Source organism: Sus scrofa, chromosome 17, assembly GCF_000003025.6.
Source record: "Sus scrofa isolate TJ Tabasco breed Duroc chromosome 17, Sscrofa11.1, whole genome shotgun sequence".
NCBI classification, from domain to species: Eukaryota; Metazoa; Chordata; class Mammalia; order Artiodactyla; family Suidae; genus Sus; species Sus scrofa.
In genome coordinates this window covers 22,485,191-22,508,804 of record NC_010459.5, presented here as the reverse complement: position 1 = coordinate 22,508,804, position 23,614 = coordinate 22,485,191, and the positions used below count along the sequence as shown (strand labels likewise).

The 23,614-nt window shown below is 38.8% G+C and overlaps 1 protein-coding gene across 4 annotated transcripts in view; it reads right to left on the bottom strand.

The window, feature by feature from the left end:
- NDUFAF5 (NADH:ubiquinone oxidoreductase complex assembly factor 5) overlaps nucleotides 1–23,614 on the bottom strand; it is a 28,461-nt gene continuing 4,847 nt past the window's right edge. Inside the window, exons 4-11 of one of the 4 annotated variants that reach the window (XM_003134261.5) lie at nucleotides 21,249–21,296; nucleotides 19,219–19,322; nucleotides 16,150–16,189; nucleotides 12,315–12,512; nucleotides 6,405–6,465; nucleotides 720–803; nucleotides 291–373; nucleotides 1–116 (exon numbers count right to left, since the gene is read on the bottom strand). In XM_003134261.5, the coding sequence (XP_003134309.3) occupies nucleotides 24–116; nucleotides 291–373; nucleotides 720–803; nucleotides 6,405–6,465; nucleotides 12,315–12,512; nucleotides 16,150–16,189; nucleotides 19,219–19,322; nucleotides 21,249–21,296 (711 nt within the window). In that variant the 3' untranslated portion in view covers nucleotides 1–23. Of the gene's footprint in view, nucleotides 117–290; nucleotides 374–719; nucleotides 804–6,404; nucleotides 6,466–12,314; nucleotides 12,513–16,149; nucleotides 16,190–19,218; nucleotides 19,323–21,248; nucleotides 21,313–23,614 lie in introns of all 4 variants that reach the window. The other 3 variants (XM_005672707.3, XM_013985086.2, XM_013985085.2) reach the window with 3 other exon arrangements.

Genomic DNA, 23,614 nt, shown 5'->3' with positions numbered 1-23,614 from the left:
TACATTAATATTAAATAAAATATTTATTGCGATTTTTTCCCCTGCGACATAAGATCGTTTATTTTTCCTAGCTCTCCAAATGACACAGTTGCCGAACCTCTTTCAGCTGGTCTTGCCTGAAAGTAATGATAAAGATGAAAGATATTAGAAACAGATATATAGTACTAATTAAACCCCTTAATGCTGTCTTATATTAAAAAAAAAAAATCCCCACCCTAAGTAAATAAACAATAAAAAGTAAATGGAAACATGAACCCACTAAGAAAACTGATCTGTCTTAATAACGTTACCTGTGAATCATGGTATTTCCATCCTATCATGTAATAGATCTGATATGTGGCAGGGACGGAACCATCCTCATTTCTGTACATTTCTATAAAGACAAATAATGGTTAGAGTCTGAAAAACTGCAAGTGGGGGAAAAAAATCTGCTCCACAAAATCACGACCTCCAAAGAGAAATGAGTAATAGAATACTCATGGGATTCTGAGCACACCTCACGTGAAAAATCCTCAGCACTGAGAAGCTGACAGTACAGAGGGAATAAAGGAAAAATAGTTGGGAAAAAGGATATGTAGCCACAGGATCTGCATTTTGAAAGGAAGGACAAGAAATCTGATGGTGCCTTAACAGGAAAGGAAACTGCAACTTCAGGGGATAAAGATGACAGGCAAGCTGGTCAGTGGGGCCTGGCTGGGCAGAGAGGTCTACTCCCTTACCTCCGTACACTGCTGCAGCTGCCAGCATTGTGTCTCGGTGCAGGAGGGCCTTTCTATTCCAAGCGCAGTTACTCTCACCCATACCTAAGAACACACTACAGGCAGTTTAATATGGCAAATACCCTGAGCAGCTCAATATCACAGATTTAATCTTATGTCATCCCCCCTCTCTAATAATCATGTAAGACAACCAAAATAATCTAATTTCGCTCTCAGATGACAGCTAGTGAGTCTAAGGCAGAAGTACTTGAAGCTTCTGGGTATTAAGACAAGTCCAATTTCAGGAGGCAGGCTCCAAAAGCAGCTTTACTTGGCAGAAATAGACTACGGTTAGCCAGCTGAGCAGAAGCAGGGTGACCAGCCTTCCAGGTAAGTCATCAGGAGTTGGTAAATGCTCGTATTTCTTTTTAATTTTTTTTTCTTTTTAAAGTCCACAATTGCAGCATGTGGAAGTTCCAGGCTAGGGGTCAAACTGGAGATGTAGCTGCTGACCTATGCCACGGCAACACCAGATCCGAGCTCCTTGGTGCAGCTTGTGGCAACGCCAGATCTTTAACCCACTGAGTGAGGCCAGGGATTAAACCCACATCTTCATGGACACTATATTGGGTTCTTAACCTGCTGAGCCACAATGGGAACTTCAGGCAATGCCTTTAGTCTACTGATGCCACATCTGATGTCCCTTTTAGCTGCTCTTCGAAGGACAGGACACTGGGACAACACCTTACTCCTTCCAAGCCATAAATGTAGGTATGAAGGTGAAACTCAGAAGAGGGTTTGAAGACTCATTAAGTAATACCAAAGCTATGATGTGTTTTCAGATTTTAACATTTTACTGATCCCAGATTTGGAAACAATTATGTGCATTCTCTTCAGGGGCACTTTTCTTTAACATTTAAAAAATTTATTTTAGATTTCTTTCCTTCAAGTTGATAGCTAAAAGCTAGGATTATGTTATTCTATTGTTCACTAAAAATTAGTGTTGTATATTTACTACTTTTAAAGGCATACAGTCAAAATTACTTTGAAAGGCTAGATTTTAAACTATTTTGCAAAATTAAAAGAATTTCAAAAAGTAAAAATTCTCTACCTTTATTCTCTATAGCCTACTGGTCAAAAATCAGTTTCTTAGTTTTGTTTTTCTACTTTCACAAGACACCAATAAACATCCTAATGTCAGTGTTCTTTAGCAGTTTAAAATTAATAATTTCCCAACAAGACTTTTACCCGTGGTTACCTTGAGGTTTACATAAAATGTCTTTAACTTATAACACTCTATTTAAAATTAATAATAAATTAATTTCAATAGAATTTTTAAAAATTTCCCATTTTCAATGGCCTTATTAAAAACAATCAACAAATTAGCTATAATAAGTAAATCTCTCCAATCCTAAAAGGTTCCCATTAGTCCATAAAATAACAAAGCTCTGATACTAAAAGCAATGTCCCATTAGCCTGTGAGTACAATAGCCCCAATTCATGAAGAACAAAAGACATACAAACTAGCAAATGAAGCACCATGCAGAGAAAGATGACTTTATTCTTATGGTCCTGAAGCAGCTACATGACCTTAGATCAATTGCTCTGGGTCCTCAAAGTGGCCAGGCTGGATGATCTCTAAAGGCTTCCAGTGCTAACATTTTACACCCATTACATAATCCAGTTTAAAAACATTCTCCCACATAATGAGTATCAACTGTATCCAGAGACCGGAGGTGAAGTGGGACACACACTGGAAGGCCATTGCTGATGACAGCAGTGGTGCTTTCATTTAACTTCCAGCGCCATGACTGACTCACACATTAGAGAGAGGCAACGCCAGTGGAAAACAGGTTTCATTGCTTTAATGTTAATACTTAATGCACTAGAAATCCTAAAATGCCTTCTAAATAACTGGTCTTAGGATATACTAATACAATAAGCAGACATAATGCTCTTCCTGGGACAGAAATTCAAGGGCAATACTGTATAGCACGGTAACCTGGCTGCTAGGGGGGAGCCCATGCTGCCCTCACAGGAGAACTTCCCTTCTCCTTGGTGAAGCAGTGTGATATGGTGCAAAGTCTAGACCCAGGATCATAATCCCAGTTCTGGCCCTTACCTAACCTGGGGCACAGTCATTTAATCTCTATTAAACTCACTTGTATCAGCTTCAAAATGGAATGATAAAACTTCATAATGCATCATGGTGGGATACATATCTGGGGACTTTTGACCAACTCTGGACTTTGGGATAACAAAAGTCTGGGAAGCAGGTAACTGTTTAAGACTCTCACAGTGTTTTTAAGATTAAGTTCAACTGCTTATTTTAAAATATCTAATTAATTATGGTTTACTAGGAACAATACTGAGAGTAATGTCTCAAAAAATAACTTAAAACTTTTCATGCACTCACTGGCTAACACACAACTTGTTTTGTAAAATTAGGTCAATATTCTGCACTTTTTTCTGTGAATTAATAATAATGGCAGCTTAAAGGAGAAATGCTACAACCATCAAGAAAAAAAATATAACACAATTTAAAACCAATGTGAAAGTAATAGCATCTTCCAATCTGCAAAGCAGCATACCTGAAAATCTGCCAAGCTCCTCCCCTCCTGCATTCACCCCTGGACCACTCTCTTCCCCTATCACCTGCCTCTGACCTTTTCAGGGTAGAGTGGTTGAGGTTTCAGGATCTGAGTCAGGCTGCTACACTGGGCTTAACTCCTGGCTCTAGCACATACTAACTAACTACATTACCATGGGCAGGTGACTTCTCTGTGCCTCAGTCTCCTCACACAGGGAGAAAGCTAACCATGCTAGCTAGTCTTATCTTCCTCATGAATGTGACTCATAAACAACGCTGGTGGGTGAGCTCTCACACACCAATCTGATTGTCCCTCCTCTGTGTGAAATTCTCCCAAGACACTGCAAGGCTAACCTGATAAAGTCTAAAAAGCCTCTGATGGACTCTCCTGCATCATTTCCCATCATCTTCCTACTCAATGTATTTAAGCAATACTGAGTTACTGTACAGTGTCTCACTTAGGAAAGTGAGGCAGGGCATAGCCTCTTGAGTCTCCATTTTACACAGGCCTTTTGCTTGGCCTGGAATGTAAGGCCCCACATGCCCAAAGGTACACCCACCCCTTCATTCTTCTAGCAAACTCATTTCATCTTAGGTGCTGCCTCTACTGCAGAAGTATCCCTGATTCTCTAAGCAGATTGAGGGGTTTTTCTCTTGTATTCTTCCATGCACTTAAAAAAAAAAAAAAAAAAAAAAAAAAAAAAAAGAACTACCTCATTTTACAGTTAAAAGCATATGTCTCTCTATTCCTGTGTGTCTCTTTCACTACTAAAGCATAAGCTCCCTAAGATCAGGGACTGTGACTTCCAACACTGGCTCAGTCACTGGCACATTCTAGATGCTCAATAAGTGGAAAGTGAACAAATATAAAATCAACCAGTTAATGTTTACATCAAGTTTGTTAAACATCACTTTTACAAGTTGTATCTTTAGATAACTCCTCTTAATCCTCTTAAGGATAAGAGATATTTAAAGACTAAAACAGAATTTGGATAAAAGGCTTTACAGTAAAAAATAAGGAAAGCCCTGGCAAAGCCTCTTAAAGGTAATATTAGGCAAGAGGTCCCCAAAATATTTGACCAATTAAATCCTAAGGGGGAGGAAGGTTATCAACTGTAAAGATGCATGAGGCCACCTCCTGAGGCTGGAAATGTTCTAGTCTGTGGTTTATATAGTGCTTAAAAATACAAGCAGCTGTATAGTTAAGATTAGTGCATTTTTTTGAACATCTGTGCTAACTTCAGTGAGAAAAAAATGCACAAAGATCAAATATGCAGTATAAGACTTTGGATTCAAATCCTAACTCCAGATTAAGTGTGCCCACGGACAAGAGTCTTGACTTCTTGATGTTTCAATTTGCTCATCTGTAAAATCAGAGTATTAGAAAACCTTATAGAACTGCACCTAGAAGAGAATAAGTTCTGTAATTTTACATCAGTGGGCAGTACCCTTTCCCAAACTGATAGGTCTAATTTCTAGTCTCTCTTTTCTTTCTTGAAATGAATCATAAGCACAGCATTTGTTACAGAGAACAAATATAAATGCTGTATATGAAAAATATGTTTATCAGTAGAGTCTCAATGATAAATCATCAGACCACCACTCTCTCTCAGGCCTTTGGATGAACAGTCCCTGTGATTAGATCAGGGGAACCAAGTGCTCAGGGCAGCTCAGGAGGGGCTGTGTGACTTATTATTGGTCCCCTGCCACCTAAGGCTGCCAATTGCTGATTAAACTATAATGGGTAAAGAGTGACTATAAGAGTAAGTTTTCACTATACATCTTTCCCCTTGTAAAGCTGATAGAAGCACAGTATTCAGAGGAGTTTGGACGATGAGTAAAATGGACTTTATTATAAATGGGCAGGTACAAGAAGCAGGAGAGTCAGTGAAGAGAGTGTAGAGCAGGAGGCAAAATGGCAAGAGTTTAGTGCCTAATTCTGCCTTTAACAGGCAAGTGTTCTCTTTTGGGCTGGATAAGATAATTACCAGAGGGCTACTAGAGAAGCAAGTACAGCAATGTTTATGAAAAACTACAAATTTGTAAACAAACAAGAGGTATTTATTTTTATAACTCACTTGGCCTTAAATCTTATAACTTTTCAGGATCCAGATTAAGGCTCCCCCAGGTGACTGGCATTTTGGTTTCAGAGAACACATCTTCTGCTTCTCCCATTCATCAAAACTGTCTATGCCATTTTTGTAATTAAAAAAAAAAAAAAAAAATCAAGACCTTAGCAGTTCTCTTGTGGCACAGCGGGTTAAGGATCTGACATTGTTACTGCTGTGGCTCAGGTCATTGCTGTGGTGTGGGTTTGATTCCTGGCCCAGGAACTGCCACATGCCGTGGGAACAGCAAAAAAAGGAGGAAAAAAAAAATCAGACCTCATAATTTTTTTTTTTTTTTTTTTTTTTTTGCTTTTTTAGGACCACATCTGCAGCATATAGAAGTTCCAGGCTAGGGGTCGAACTGGAGCTGCAGCTGCTGGCCTACACCATAGTCACACCAGATCTGAGCCATATCTGTGACCTACATCACGCTCACTAACCCAACTGCCTGTTTCCTTGTGCCTGGATCTGAGCTGCCAATGGTTGCTAAGAAAGTCACTGAGGGAGTTCCTATCGTGGCTCAGTGGTTAACGAACCCAAGTATTCACGAGGACGTGGGTTCAATCCCTGGCCCTGCTCAGTGGGTTAAGGATCCAGTGTTGCTGTGAGCTGTGGTGTAGGCTGCAGAGGCTTAGATCCCACATGGCTGTGGCTGTGGTGTAGGCTGGCAGCTACAGCTCTGATTCAACCCCTAGTCTGCGAACCTCCAAATGCCATGAGTGAGGCCCTAAAAGAAAAAAAAAAAAAAAAAAGACAAGAAAGCCACTGAGGTGTCCTACCATCCTTACATGAACCTTCAAAGTCCTGCCAGGCAGGCAAAGCACTAAGTACCTCTACTTCACAGTACTTATTGCAATTCTAGTCTTTAACACTGATCTTTGTGGAAGCTTCCTAAACTCCATGAAGGCAGTCTGCTCTCTCCTGATCCAGTGTATCCGCGATACTAAGCCCCAGTGCTTGCCACAGTCGGCTCTCAAAATAGGACCCTCAGAGTCTAAAAAGTCTTACCTTGTAAATCTTCCATCAATTCAAACATTCCAGGATAGTTAACTTGAATTTCATCAGTGTCCTATTTAAAAAGAAAAAGGAATATTCATTTGATATTTGACAAAAAGTTCAGGTTAGAAGATAGAATGTAGAGATTCCTCAGACCAATCTCTCAGTGTAAGTAGGAATCTTCTTTACAATATTCTTTATTGGGCTTATGCTTAATTTAGGAAGATTTCAAATTGCAGGATAAATGCCTACCATTTTAACAGTAATCTTCCTAAAACTGCATCAAATGGTTCTAATTCTCTCCTTGGGAATAACACAGAATAAGTCTATTCTGCATTCTGCAAACAATTACCCTTTTCTTCAAGTCTTTGAAAATTCTTCCAGAACACTATAAGTTTTTTAAAGGGAGAGGCTAGGCTTCTAGGCAAAATTTATAGATCCTTACATGTTCTAACTTCATTTTTCTGTACACAGTCAATATCAATCACTTTCTCTCAAAATGTGGCACCAGAATCAAGCCATGCAGGGTCATGCCTAAGATGCTTTCATTTTGCTCCCAGGTCTGCAGCAATGCTGCATGGCTACTTTAGGAGAGGGTACATGCCTGGCACATACACAGTTTATTTCTCAAGTGAATAGCTGGGCGATGACGCTCCTCTCTTTTTGAAGTTTGATACAGGAGTTTATGTTGGTACAGTGGCAGAGACCACTGATGCCCTGCAAACATCCAGGTACTCCTTGACACTTCACAACCCCAGACATTTCTTCTGGCAAGATAAGAGTGTGGTGGAGGTAAGGTAATAAAGAGCTGGTGGGCCTTTCCCAGGCCATCGCTGCTGGGATGACCTTAGAGGATACAGGGGCTGGATGCCACAACTACATGATGGAGATGAGTTGCCCAACCAGCATGGCTGATATGTGATAAAAATTCTGTGTTGACCACTAAAACATAGGGGTTTGTCTATATCAGAAACTAGCTCTGAATATATAGGACACTTAGGTGTTTTTTCAAGCTTGCTATCAAACTGCTGCAGTATCTCAAACTTCATCTTAATGACACTAACCACTTTTGAAGTATCTAGATCTTTTTGTGAGTTGCAGTTTTATCTAAAATGTTAAGTATACCTCCCAATTTTAGACTTTAATGTTGCACAGAAGAAAGTACAAAACCCTAAAGAATGCTTATCAAAAGCATCCATTCTAATTTCTAAAGAAATGCGAAATAAAAAGACCAATTACCTGTTTTTTTTAAACTTAGAGTTACATAAAAAAGTATAAGCAAGAAATTAATATACAGTTAATGAGGCATGTAAATTAATGCTACCTTACAGAGAGTAATTTGCCTTTATCAAAGTTTGAAATGCATAGATTCTTTGATCCAGTAATTCCACCACTAGAAATTGATTTTGCAGACGTGCCAAGATGATTATGTGAAAGAAAAAGCACTGAAGCACTGTTTGGAAGAGTATTAGAAAAATAAACAGCAAACTGGAAATAACCTAAATGTCCATTAACAGAAAATAGGTTAAATAAAGTATATATAATCAACGAAATATTATAGCTGTCAAAAAGAATGCAGTAGACTTATGTTTGTAGGGGAAGATCTCCCAGATATTATTGACTGGAGGGAAAAAGAGCACATATAGAAAAAAGCAAAAGAGTATATATATCATTGCATATGTACATTTAAGTGATATAACTGCACTCCAGTCTATGAGGGAAAATTGTTCTGAAAGGTTATACAAGGGTTAACAAAGGTCATCCTTGTGGAGAGGAATGGGGTGTCAGAAGTCAGGAGGAGATTTCTTTTCATTTTCAACCCACTCTATTACTCTCTATATAGGTGGGGTGTTTGTTTGTTTGTTTTTTTATTCGAACATATGCATGGATCAGGTTGCATGTGCACTTTTTAATAAGACCATCTCTGGATAGTCGATTTTTTTTTCTATATATTTTTCAACATTGGAAAACTATTTTTAAAGTTATTCTAAGATTAAAACGAAATTCCTTCCAGGCTAACACCTAGCCATTAAAAAATATTCTTTGAAAAAAAAATTCAATGAAAAACCAACTAAAAGCACCATCTTCTCAGTCAAAAGAATATCACAATAGCCTTGTTAAAGGTCTTATTCAAATTAAGATAGATTATATCTTCAATTTTCTCCTAATACACTAGTCTGGAAACTATTCTAAAAGGAAACGAGCTTCATTTAGAATGCCAAAAAGCTCCAAAAATAATTCACTAAGAGGTCATATAAATGTAAACATAATTATATGATATTAATGTAACTTGATTTCACTTTAAAAATAAAAATCTACTACAGTATAAAAGTAATACATATAATGTTGTATGCATCATCAACCTGTATAATTGATTATATAAAAGCTTTTTTTGCACGGTATTTTTAGACAATGAATTAGGATACAATGTTAATATAGCACATTACAGAAAATGCACATGTCTCAAGGAACAAATCTATGTAGATTTATATTTAAATTAGCAACTCTCTAATTTTATAAACTATAGAGAACACTATATACCAATATTTTTGTACTCTATTAATGATTGAGTCATTCTCCTTAATTTTGGAGAATAATATGGGGAAGGTATTCTGAATTAATAGATTATCCAATTAACAGAAATGTGGGCTTTGAAAGGTTATTATGTCAGGTTAAACATTTTTAGTAGCAATCTTTCTAGAACACACAACCCACTTTACAACCATAGACAACTTCGTGTGGTTAAACATAATTTAACTTTCTTTTGATAACTCAGAATAGAAGTCTCACCTTTTTTCTAATGGGCAACAACCTTTCAGTCCCCTAATAATGCTGACTAACCCATATGACTGGCTGCAAACTCTTCAACATCACCCCAGGAAGCTTCAAAGAACAGCTCTCTCTCCAAGTCACTCCTCTCCTACATCCCTTCCCACACTTTTTAGCAGAAAATCCCAGAGACTCTCTTTTTTTCATTTCGGTTTCTAATAGCAACATGAGAGACAATGCTTATAAAGATATTCTTTTCCTTAAGTAAAGTAACTATTAGAGATAAATGCTTTAAACCTGTGGTTTGTGATCTATTTTTAGTCGCACTTCTCTCTCAAGAGCTTATGAAAACAGCAGGCTCTGTCCCTCCACATATGAACAACAAAAACCAAGTGTGTGTACCATGTCCAACGTTCCTGGGCTCTTTAAAATCTGCCAAAAGGCCCCCTGTAGATCCATCGGCAGGCAGGGATTTCTGTCCATTTTGTTCACTACCATCTCCAAGTACCTAGAAAAGTGCCTGGCACATAGAAGGTACTCAACAAGTATTTATTGTAAGATTGAATAAATAAATGAAAATAGAAGAGAAGGATATTCATTTCAGCATTGTTTCTATTGGCAAAAAACAACCTGGAATAAACCTAAACATCGGTCATTAGGGAAAGAGTTAAATAAAACCATGGTACAGTCATACCAGGGAATAATATGCAGAAGTTAAGGGGGACAAAAACATCCGTAATGATTAGGAAAAGTCTCTAAAATATACTGTTAAGAGCAAAAAGTGTTTCAGAAATCGACACATAAACATATGTATCTATATATAATACAGTAAAGTATTTCCTGTGTAAAAAGAAATCTGGAACACTACACACTAGACTGATAATAGTTATCTCCAGCACAGCAGTTCTCAAAGTGTCACTTGGAGAGTTCTGGGGTGTCCAGGACACTTCAGGGTCCACAACGTCTACATTATTTTCATAGTAATACTGAGATGTTATGTGATTTCTTTAGCGCTCATTCTCTCATTGAGACACAATGGGACTTTTCAGAAGTTATCTCACATGTGATACTGCCAGAAATGTGAAGGCAGAAGCAGACAGGCAAATCTAGCTCTTTAATTATATCATTAAAGAAATGTGTAAAAATGTAAAGCAATGACATTCTTCTCAACTTTTTTTTTCTTTTGGAAAACAGTTCTTTTTCACAAAAAGGAGGGTGTTCATGTTTACATGTAATAAGTATATTATTGTTAGTTTTAAATAGATTAATAAATACTAAAATTCCGCTTTAATTTCTAACATGGTTAATATTGATAGATATAACCCATGTGAACAAAAGCCCCTTTAAGGGTTCTCCAAAATGGTGATTTTCTAAACCTGTGGTAGGCAGAACGTGGATCCTCCGTACAGACAGCTCATAACCTCTTTTCAGAACTGCTGCTCTTAAGAAAGAGCTAAGATTTGGGGGTTTAAGAGGGAATGACAGGCTGTCACTTTATAGTGTAATGTTTATAACCAAAATACATCTGTATTACTTATATAATTAAACATATATTTAAAAATATACAGTGATCCCTCAATGGACAACTGCCTGTATTAACAGTGTTTGTTTTTTTTCGTTTGTTTGTTTTTTTTTTTGCCTTTTGTCTTTTTTTTTGTTGTTGTTGTTGTTGTTGTTGCTATTTCTTGGGCCGCTCCCGCAGCATATGGAGGTTCCCAGGCTAGGGGTCGAATCAGAGCTGTAGCCACCGGCCTACGCCAGAGCCACAGCAATGCAGGATCCAAGCCGCGTCTGCAACCTACACCACAGCTCACGGCAACGCCAGATCCTTAACCCACTGAGCAAGGGCAGGGACCGAACCCGAAACCTCATGGTTCCTAGTCGGATTCGTTAACCACTGCGCCACGAAGGGAACTCCCAACAGTGTTTGTTTTAATTACAAAGCAGCACTTCATGGAACAAGCTTCCCATTTCGAATTCAGAATGCAGTTTCTGACTCAAGCATTTAAAAGTTTATAGAAACACAGCTGTGAAATTAGGAGGGTTGTCGTCAGTTCCTAGCCTCCTGTCCCTTCCCTTCCCTGGAAGCCCCTTTCCAACATGGAGGCCCTGCTGGTCTATGCCCTTGCTTTCTATCAAAACAGGGAAGGATACAACAAGCCTTTATGGTTGACTTTATGAAATATATTCACACTACATCACTTTTAAAAGTTATTTTAATTTTAAGCCTATCATCTTTAATTATGCAAATGAGAAACTTTCTTCATCAAGAAATTCTTATTTCTTCTAATCAGGTTTAGAGATGTTTGTAGGCCTGAGGGGTTTAGAGAATCATGGCAAGTCCATTCTCTGCAGGCAGAAATGACATTTTCTAGAATGACTTTGCTGCTGGAGGGGCTCCAAAGGGGGGAATCAGTCTCTCTGGATGACTCCCTGTTAGAAGCCTGGCCCGGAAAATAGAGGGAGTAGAGGGAGGAGGAGGATAGAAACTAGTATTTGTTGAACATTTACTGCAAAGGTCCAGGTACTTCACATTCTTTGTATTTAATCCTAAAAGCCACCTGAAGTAAGTAACATTTGCATTAAAAAAAAAAAAATAAGAATGCTCAGAGAGGTGAAGTAAATCCCCGAATTCCCCTGGCTAGTAAAGGGGAAGGTGTGGGCCCACATTATACTGTCAGACACCAACACCCTGCACCACCACTGTGCCGTGCTGACACCTTGTTTCTTCATCCCTGATGGTCTCCGAGTCCTCTTTCCAGACATCTCCAGCCCTGATGGTGTACAGCCCCCAACCTACCTTCTCTAACTTTGATCTAACCCTGGGCCTCATGAATACATTTTTTCATTTCTGCCTTATCCAGTATCACTTCACTTGAGGGCTGGTGGGAGAGGTATTGCTCTAAACATATACCCCCTTGCCCCATCACCCAGGATGCTCTAACTCTCCTAATACATCTCACTCTGGATTTAAAGATTCTGATGGAGTAGCAGGTCTTAGAAAATAGCGTCCTTGTTAACTTAAATCCATTTTTTTGAATTATTTGGGTAACAAACACTATAAATTTTACATTCCTACCTTTGCCAATCAAGATAAAAAGATGATTTCTTCACTGCATAAGTAGTGGGTTTCTCAATTCTCTTGATACTTACCACAGTCAGTGTAGTAAAGCCAGCTCTCCCAAGCAGATGTCCTAGGTCACTGACAGCCGTGAAAGGAGAGACGTGCGGGGAAAATCCTCCTTCCCGTTCTGTCTCTGCCAATTGTAAGGAACACCGGAGCTCATACAGCGTGTCCCCTCCAAACATCGCACCAATAAATACTCCATCTGGTTTTAAAACATAATGAATCTGTAATAAATATAAGACAACAAAACTATTCAAAATTTCATATACAGAGAAATGTTAAAAGAATCAATATAAGGTATCTAAATCAATATTTTATGATTACCCTTTTTACTTTGTCAAATTAATAACCTGATAATTTCATAAGTAACACTTAAACAACCATCAGAAAGGCATTGCCAGGCTTCCCATTGTGGCTCAGCAGTAACAAACTCGACTGCTGAGGATGCAGGTTCAATCCCTGGCCCCGTTCAGTGGGTTAAGGATCTGGCGTTGCTGTGAAGACTGGCAGCTGAAGCTCTGATACAACCCCTGGCCCGGGAACTTCCATATCCTGTGGTTGTGGCCCTAAAAAGAGGGAAAAAAAAAGGAAGAAAGGTATATCAGGATAATATTGTTGTAAAGGCAGATAAACAATCACTGATAGGGTTAATCTCTATAAAATACATCAAATTTTCTAGTAGACAAAGTGTACTTTTATAATAAGAAATACTGAAAGAAAAAATTTTAAAATGTGGCAGATTGCAAAAAATCACAGTCCTCCCTGTTTCTGTGACCTTTGAAGTGTCACTTTGTAAACCCCCAGTAAGAGACGGAGCCTAGTTTCCCTCTCTTGAATCTGGGTGATCTTTGTGACTTGCTGTGGCCAAAAAAATGCAGAGCAAGTGACAGTGTGTCAGTGTCAAGCCGAGGTCTCAATGGCTTTGCTGCTCCCATCCTCTTTCTAGGACCCTGTCCAGCTACCATGTTGTAACAAGCCTGGTGAAGGATGAGAACCGAGGGGAGCAGAGATCAGCCAGGCGTCCCAGCTGAAGCCATCCTCCACAGCTCCAAGACGATCCACCAGCAATCAGGCATATGGTGAAGCAAGCCAGACCCAGAAGAATTTCCTGGGTCTAGCTCAAATTCCTAACTAATGAACATGTGAGCTAAGTAAATTACTATTTTAAACCACAAAGTTGAGGTGGCTTGTTATACAGAAAAAGCTAACTGTTTTTTTCTTTTTAGGGCCATAGTTGTGGCATACGGAAGTTCCTGGGCTAAGGGTCAATCAGAGCTACAGCTGCTGGCCTACACCACAGCCACAGCAACACAGGAACTGAGCCGCGTCTGCAGCCTACACCTCAGCTCAGAGCAAGGCTGGACCCTTAACCCACTGAGCAAGGCAAGGGTTCAAACCCACATCTTCATGAATACTAGTTGAGTTTGTAACCTACAGAGCCACAATGGGAATTCCCACAAAGCTAATTTAGAGAAACTATTATGATTCACAATATTAACCTAGTAACATTTTAGTTAAATATTAATCTTAACATATTAATTAATCTAGTAACATATGGAAAACTAAGCGACTTATTTTTCAGGCTTAAAACAAAATCAAATTTTAACAGATAACTTAAGCAAAATAGTAGCCAGAATGAATTCCAGGATCATAAACGTTTACTCAATGAGTCTTAGGACTACCATCTGTAACAAGCTTTGACTCTTCACTATTGTCAACAATGAGGAACATTACAGGACAGGTTAGCCTGTGAAGTAAATCAGAACCCAAATCACAGTAGGCTCTTTTAATTAAAGTATCCATCTTGAATTTATATTTACTATATTAGGAAGTAATTATATAAGCAAACCGACGGAAAAAGTCTTTCTTTCCTTCTGCTCCTTTAGTGTTTCTTCCTGGTCTTGCCACCAAACTTTAATATAACAAGGGCCTAAAATTTAGTCCTCAGTGCTCTGCAGCTTCTCCTTATCTCATCACAAGGAGGACTCTAATATCTACCTTGAATCTGGAAGCTTCCCAGAACTCTAAACTCATCTTCAACTGCCTGTCATGACACCGCTCTCTTGGCAACCCCCTCCTACCTGCCCCCAGCACATCCAACACACATACAACACTTATTCTTAATCAACTCCCCCTTTCCAATTGCCATATTTCTGCTAAATACAATTTTCTCTTCCCTCTGCCTGATCATTACTGTTCTTTCCCCTACTTTTACTAATCATACTCCAGGCATCCAGACCCAAAACTTTATGGCAAGCATTGATGCCTGGCTCTCTTTGATCTTTAGTTCTACCACCAAACTGTTTATTCTTACTTTTCAGAGTCCTAAATACCTCTTCCTTTTAACTCCTACCACTGCCGGCTAGGTTTAGTTTATCTCATGCCTAGACCACTGAAATAGTCTCTTCAATGTAACCAATCTCTGGCATCAGTTTTCTTAATCAGCAAAATGAAGCTATTTTGTAGAGTCATTTAACACATACGAAAAACAGAGCTCAGTGATTGGCAAACAGCTTTTTCATCATGTCATTTTCCTCTTCAAAATTCTCCAGTGGCTCTGAATTACATTCAGAAAAAACTGCAGGAGTTCCCGTTGTGGTGCAGGGGAAATGAATCCAACTAGTATCCATGAGGATTCAGGTTCTACCCTGGCCTTGCTCAGTGGGTTAAGGATCTGGCATTGCCATGAGCTATGGTGTAGGTTGCAGAAGCTCAGATCCTGTGATGCTGGGGCTGTGGCAGGGGCCAGCAGTTGCAGCTACGATTTGACCCCTAGCCTGGGAACTTCCATATGCCATGGGTGCGGCCGTAAAAAGAAAAAAGAAAAAAAGAAAATCCCCAAGAAAAAAGTGTAAATTCCTTCATCTGTCACCTGAATCCTCCTACATCTGGTCCCAGCACTATACTAATCCTGACAGGCTTCCCCTGTGTCCTTTCCTGTTCCCAAGTCTCTTCTATTTCCCATCTATCCCAGGACTCTGCCTTCCTGGAATGCATTTCCACTCCAAATCTGACCTACCCCTTGAGGCCCCATACAAGAAATTCCTTCCTCTTGAAGCTTTCCTAGACCACTCCAAACCATGGTGATCTCCTTCCTTCCCTCCCCTCAACATAATGCTTTTACCCACCTCTCACTTGCTTGCTGATAAATACCAACCAACAAATATTTATCAGCACTAAGTATGAAGCTGGGGAAGGTAAAAATAGGGACGACTACGTTCCTACTTAACAAAAAACTTTTGGACAACTAAGGAAGAAAGCTGCACAGAAAATGTCCTATGGTATGATAAGACATTGTACAAGTTTCTACAATTTTGAAATATTTACTTATTGCACAAGTTTTAAATATTTATGAAAATTTTAGTAGCATCTCCATAATTAATTTCTTTTTCTTTTTCGTCTTTTTTAGGGCCACACATGCAGCATATGGATGTTCCCAGGCTAGGGGTTGAATCGGAGCCATAGCCACAGCAACGACAGGTCCAAGTAGTGTCTGTGACCTACACTGCAGGTCATGGTAACACTGGATCCTTAACCCATGGAGCGAGGCCAGGGATCGAACCCATGTCCTCATGGATACTAGTCGGGTTTGTTACCGCTAAGCCATGATGGGAACTCCAATAATTACATTTCTTGAATTCTCTGGGATTGGGGAGTCACTCATGTACTGCTCAATATACCCAAGGGTACCAACTGTGTCTGGCCCATACAAGATAAAAATTTTTGATTTGCTTCCATTTCCAACTGTCAAAAATGTAAAACGGAAATCATATATAACTTTATGTGTAAAAAGAGAAATATCTGTAAGTTGCTAATAATAAACAAAATAACAGGCTATTAGAATCAACAAAAGATTCCTACCTGTTCAAGTGCTCTAGGAAGGTCATTCACCCAGTGCAAACTAAAACATGAAAACATATACTTGTTTTAGCTTAATTTGAACTACTAATTAGTATAAATAGCACCAGTATAATAAGCTACAAAAAAGTGTACATTTTATAATAAAGATAATTAATCATTTTATAATATATACATGTATTGGACCATCATGTGGTACACCTTAACCTTACCTATGTTATATATTAAATATTAATAATATCACAAGTAAGCTGGGTGAAAAATAAAGTCATTCCTATCTGGCATTTCATTTAAATAGTGCTATTGTGAGAATCCATTTGAAGTAGTAAAAATAACCACCTGATGATATATTAAAGGAAGCTCACCAATTAAACAAGTAAACTAGAGATATATAGTAATCAAGTAAAGTAGAGATATATAGTATTCTAAACGCAACTTTTGTGGGAGAAAAAAAAAAAACTTCATCAGCAGATCTATAATTTTCCCAAAGCAAATAGTATTACTCATCAAAAACAACTCAGTGGGGGAGTTCCCGTCGTGGCTCAGCGGAAACAAATCTGACAAGTACCCATGAAGACACAAGTTTGATCCCTGGCCTGTGGGTTAAGGATCCGGCACTGCCATGAGCTATGATGTAGGTGGAAGACATGGCTTGGATCTGGCGTTGCTGTGGCTGTGGCATAGGCCAGCAGCTACAGCTCCGATTCAACCCCTACCCTAGGAACCCCCATATGTCCTGGGTGCAGCCCTAAAAAGACCAAAAGGGGAAAAAAAAAAAAAAAACTCAGTGGGTTTTGTGGTAAATAACATTCTACATTTTTTCAGATCACAAAAAAGGTAAATAAATAAACCCAGAGTTCTAAATACTTACCACTTAGAGCATGGTGTGGAGTGACCACAAGAATTAGCCTCTGCAGATTATGGTCACCCTTTCCTAGGGGAGCTGGCATCCTCATGCTGACCTCCAGGACACACTATGTTTAAGCTCACACCTCTCTTTCATAAAATGTTCTAACAATTATTTGATACTTTAAAAATTAAGGTCACATTATAAACTCTATCATACTTATGAGGAAACTGAAAGCAACAGAATTATAGCAGTTACTTGAAAAGAGTAAGTAGATGAGCCAAAGTGAAAACTCAGGCTCTGATACCCTGCCCAGGGCTCTTTCCCTTAGACCAAGGCTCTATAATGTTTTTCGTTTCACAATAGAATCTGAATACTTTTCTAAGTTTGTTCAGCATACTTCAAAAAGCAGGGGAAAAAATTGCAAACTCACTAGAGAAAACAGCAAGGGTGACCAACTCCCAGTTTGCCTGGAACTGATGGGTTTTCTGGGACACAGGCCTTCCAGCACTGACACTGGTAAAGTCTTAGGCAAAGCATGATGATAGGTCACCCCAAGAACAGCCATCAAAAGGACTGAACTGCGCATGCTGAATCTCTGCGAGAAAACCTGACTATAATAATAAGAGAAGAAAAATAAAGCTCCTCAGAGAGTATTTTATTTTCTCTACTAAACGCTGAGTTCTTTGAGGACAGGATCCCTGTCTGAATTCATTTCTGTATTCCCCAAAGCATCCCATTCAGTGCCTTATACATTATAATCCGTTCAATGAAAATTTCTAATATATGTTTGTGTAATAAATGTGGAAGGACACAGTAGGAAGCACAAAGGGAAAAAAGTAACCAAAAGTAACCCTGAATATATTTCAGTGTAGACGAATTAAAGCTAAAGGAAATACGAACTTTTCTTTAGTTGTCAGAATGAGCACACAAGGGTACTCTAACATTTGAATATCAAAGCATATGCTCCTTCAAACTCCTGCCACCATCAATACGGAACTAAGTTACATCAGAAGAAAAACTCTTCTATCAGAGATGAGCTTCAGCAAACTGAAGAAAATTGGGTGAAAAAAAAATGCTGAGGTACAATAGCATATTATCTCTGCTAAGGAGCAAACAATCTATAATTCTTTTTTTTGTTTTGTTTTTATATTTATTTATTTTTCTTTTACTTTTAGCGCCACACCTGCAGTATATGGAAGTTCCCAGGCTGAAGGTCAAATTGGAGCTACAGCTGCCAGCCTATACTATAGCCACAGCAGTGCTAGATCCTAACCCAATGAGCAAGGCAAGGGATCGAACCCATGACTTCATGGATACTAGTCGGGTTTGTTACCACTGAGCCACAGTGGGAACCCCCAATCTATAATTCTTTACCAGAGAAAACTTACAGCTTATAAACCAAGAAAACTGGTTTGTGACATTTCTTTTTTGCTACATCTGTGGCATATGGAAGTTGCCAGGCTAGGGGTCAAATCAGAGCTGTAGCTGCCAGCCTATGCCACAGCCACAGCAACACCAGATCCAAGCCATATCTGTGACCTACAACATAGTTTACAGCAAGGCTGGATCCTTAACCCACTGATCAAGGCCAAAGGATTGAATACGCATCCTCATGGATACTACGGGTTTGTAACCTGCTGAGCCACAATGGGAACTCCTGGTTTGTGACTTTAAAAAAAAGTTATTACGAATTTGTTCTAGGAGATCCCATTGTGGCGCAGCAGAAACGAATCCAACTAGAAACCATGAGGTTGCGGGTTCAATCCCTGGCCTCGTGCAGTGGGTTAAGGATCTGGTGTTGCCGTGAGCTGTAGTGTAGGTCGAAGACTTGGCTCAGATCCTGTGTTGCTGTGGCTGTGGTGCTGGCAGCTCTAGCTCCAATTCAATCCCTAGCCTGTGAACGTCCATATGTGCAGGTATAGCCCTAAAAAAAATAAAAAATAAAAAATAAATAAAATTTTAAAAAAAGAATTTAATTTATTCTCGGAGTTCTCTTGTGGCACAGTGGGTTAAGGATCCAGTGTTTTCACTGCAGAAGCTTGAGTGGCTGCTGTAGTTTGATCCCTGACCTGGGAGCTTCCACATGCGGTGGGCATGGCCAAAAGAGAAAAAAAAAAAGAATTTACTCCATTATCTATTTTATTTACCTTATAATATTAAAACTTTAAAATACAAATTGTCTATTTTTAACATATTTTTAAAAGTACAAACATATTACCAACCTTAAACTGCTAACCACTAGATCAAATGTATTTTCTCTGAAGGGAAGAAACTCTTCATCAGCTAAAACACTGACAGTAGGAATTTCCATTTCTAAGGTATTTTTCTAAAGGTTAAAAAATAAAAATTCAGAAACATTTATATAACATCTTAATTAACACAATCATTGTTTGTTAAACTTAGATCAATGTTATATTTACTTGACAGTTCCTAGTCCTTCCAAAAAATAAAAAATATGAAAATTTTAAAAGGAGCCACAGAGAAAGCACTAAGAAAATATTTCTTAAATGACACTAAGACCAGCTGGACCAAACAGCCAACTAATTGGAAAAACATAAACAGGATATCCACAATATACTGAAATAAACCTCAGAAAGCTAAAATTTCAGTGGAATAACTGAAGCCATAAAAGAACTAAATGAAAATGTGGATGAACACTTTTACACTTAGATGAAAATACTTAATAAAACATGACCCAAAACCCAGAAACTATAAAGGGAAAGATGATATACTTTATGATAACCTAATCAAAATTTCTAAAAAGCAAAAACAATGTAAACAACACATTTGGGAAAATATTTACAAAATACGTGGAAAAAAATCAATATCCCTAAAAAAACAAGTTCCTCCAAACCACCTAGAACAAAAACACTCCAAGGGTAAAGTAGATAAAGGATCAAAGTACAGGCAAAATTATTTACAAAATTCACAGATTAAAAAATACCAATAGCCGGAAGTTCCCATTGTGGCTCAGCGGTAATATAATAAGCCTGACCAATATCCATGAGGCTGTGAGTTTGATCCCTGGCCTTACTCAGTGGTTAGGGATCCAGTATTGCCGTGAGCTGTGGTATAGGTTGCAGACATGTCTTGGATCCTGCATGGCTATGGCTGTGGCATAGACTGGCAGCTGTAGCTCAGATTCAGTCCCTAGCCTGGGAACTTCCATGTGCCTCAAGTGTGGCCCTATAAAGCAAAATAAATTAATTAATTAATTATTTAAATAAGAAACACCAATAGCCAAAACCTATCAACAGCTATTTGATAATCAAATGCAAATAAAAACGATTAAATCTACTTTCTGCCTATTAGATTGACAAAGATAAAATAATAGGCCTAGTGTTAAAGAAAAAAGAAAGTGCTTTTATTTAATATTTTGTTCAATCTGAGGGCAGTCTGGAGATGTATATTAAAAATTTAAAGATGAACATCAATTAATCCATTCATTGATTCCACTATTAGGAATTTATTCCCAGGGAGAAAAATAAATCAAACACAAGAAGTTGCTTTCTTTTTTTTTTTTTTTTTTTGTCTTTTGTCCTTTTAGGGCTGCACCCTCAGCACATGGAGGTTCCCAGGCAAGGAGTCTAATCGGAGCTGCTGCTGCAGCAATGCCAGATCCAAGCCGCATTTGTGGCCGACACCACAGCTCACAGCAACGCCGGATCCTTAACCCACTGAGTGAGGCCAGGGATCAAACCCGCAACCTTGGTTCCTAGTCGGATTCATTTCCAGATTCATTTCCACTGTGCCACGAGGGGAACTCCAAAGTTGTTTTCTATAAGGATGTTCATCACGGCGCTGGTTATTGAGAAACCAGAAATATAATTGTTCCTCAATAGAAATTTAGCTAAATCAACCAGAATATTCATATCCACATATGGAATATTCTCATCCACATATAATATAGGTGTGTGTATCATTAATATAAAAGAATGGTATTCTGTGAAAAATATGGCATGTTAGCATAATACCATTTGTATAAAACTACGTTGGGGAGACAGTTATATGTTTACAAAGGTAGAGACCAAAATGTTACCAGTGACTGCCTCTGAGTGGTAGAACTGGGGGTGATTTTTCCTTTCCCTTTATAGTTCCTGTATTGTTTAATTCTTCTTTATGTGGGTTATACTTATAATCAGAAAAAAAAAAAAAAAAACAAATTTCATTCTGAGGGAAATAAAAATAAAGAAATAAAGAACTAAAAACCAAATCAGGAGATCGGAACCCAATAGTATTAAAAGCTACTTACCAAAGCATGTTCTGCAATGTCTGTTTGAAAAAACTTTCCAACGGTTTCCTGCAATGATATAACGTTGATCAGATAATATAAAAACAAACAAAAAAAACCTCAGTAACAAAACAACTGTCGAAATTGCTAAAGGAAGAAGTGTTAATTATAGATTAACTTTCAGCTTTGTAAGGGTATTTTTCCACATATAATCAGTATGGTACAAAAATATCTTTAGTAACACTTATTAAGTAACATAGAAATAAATACAGCCAACCCTATACATAATACATTTAATAATATTTAATAAAATAAAGAACACAGATGTGAATAATCAGCATCATTAATTTACTCCAATGGTTAAAGCTTATGTGCTAACTTTTCCATGGCATAATAGTCTGAGAGCTGGTCCCCATTCTGTGCCACACAAGATCTGGAATGGTTTTCCTGCCTTTTAATTGTTCAAAGAGTTTACAAAGAGTAAAGAAAGACCTAACAAACAAAGATACTGTGTGTGTCTCTGGGGGAGGGTGCTAAGTAGTTTCATTTTCCCTGTTTCAACTACCCTTTCTTCCTTCTAAAAGGGGAGGAAACCATGACATTCCTTTCCAGATTACCACTTTCCATTGTGCTCTCGTTTCTCCAGGATCCTGCTCCTTCTATCACCATCTTCAAATCTCCCTTCTGTGTCTCTTTCCCTCACCTTACAAAAGGCATAATAAGCCTGCCAATCTTGAAAAAAATCTCACCTCTAACCACCTTCTGGTTGTTTTGTTTGAAATCCACAACTCTACCCCCCACTGTCCTTCCCCTTAATTCTGGGGAATCTATTTCCATTCTCACTCTGCTCTACCAACATTTTTCATAAAGATCACTCATAACCTATTCACCAACTACAAGAGTCTGTCTGCTCTCACTGCTCTCAGTCCAACTTCACTTGACCTCTCTGAAGCTCAGCACTATTGATGGTCTCTTGGAAACTTCTTCAAGACTTTCTACTCTGGCCCCCTCCATTGTTAGAAATGTCGATCCTCTCCACTTCACCCACATCCCCTTCATAAAGAACATCTCTGTCCATAATTTGGGAAGGTTAGCCTACATTATCTGGCCACTGCTGATGACCTGAGGGCAACTGTCATACAAGTAAATGTTTAACTACAGGCTCTCAAAAAAAAAAGTGCCCTGCGCTGTAGTGTTTGCCGATTTCCAGTGTAACTAACTGCTCCAACAATGGCTGGTTTCACAGGACCAACATGTTGTTCAGTGGAGAGCTAGAAAGAGATGTGCACAAATGGCTTTCATGAGCCAGCTCCAACACATCAGTGAGGGGTGAAAATTAGGTGAGTCACACTTTTATCCCTATCTCTCACCTGAAAATTTCAACTGAGAGACTTGGAGGCAGGTCCAGTTCCCAGAGTTGGAGGAGCATGTGGACTTTGGGGTGAGGTGCTGGCAAATGTTCACTAGCTGGCTTTTGGTGGGGGACAGCTTTGTAGCATCTGCCAACTTCCATAGCGTAAACTCCCATCGCAGCTGATTTTCAGCTATCGAAATGATGTCATTTAACACAGAGTTGGGAAGAGATGCTAGCAGCCAGCGCTCATGAGCTGGCAGGTGGTGGCTTCAGCACACCAATGGGACTTCATGCACTGACAAACATAGGGATAGTTTTTTTGGGGGGGGGGGGGGCGGAGAAGGCAGCTGTGCAGCATCTGTGTAATCCCAGAAAGCATGTGAACAGGACCTTCATTCTGATGTTTCAATGTCTCCATCCCTGTGAAGCCTGACAATACTTCTGGATCCATGAGTGACACAAGAGCCTCTGAGTAATAAATGTCCTAGTATTTAAACTGGCTTCAGAGGATTTCTGCTTCTTATAATCAAATACCTTATGAAGATACTTTCAACCTTAATTACTATGCCTAGCATCTTTGTTGACTCCTTCTCATTTTCCCACCCCTAAGCACAGTTGTGGAAGGTTCCTTTCTATATTTTGGCCCCAGAGAGCTTACCTATTCCCTCAAGGCCTATGGATTCTGCTAGGTCCCCTCACACATCCCTTCCTCTATACCCTGCTCCCTCCACATGGGTGGCAGGCCTTTCTCTCTCCTGCCTGCACTTACTTTGACCATAGCCCTCTGATTGGTCTGTTTCTCTGTCCTCTACTTTCTTCAATCCCTTCTGCATACCATCCCCCAATTCATCTTCCTTAACCATCACTGTAACACACCCTACAGCTTTCTTTTTAATTCTATTTTTTAATTAAATTTGATTTACAATGTTGTCCCAGTTTCTGCTACACAGCAAAGTGACCCAGTCATACATATGTATACATTCCTTTTCTTATATTATCTTCCATCATGTCTATTCCAAGAGACTGAATATAG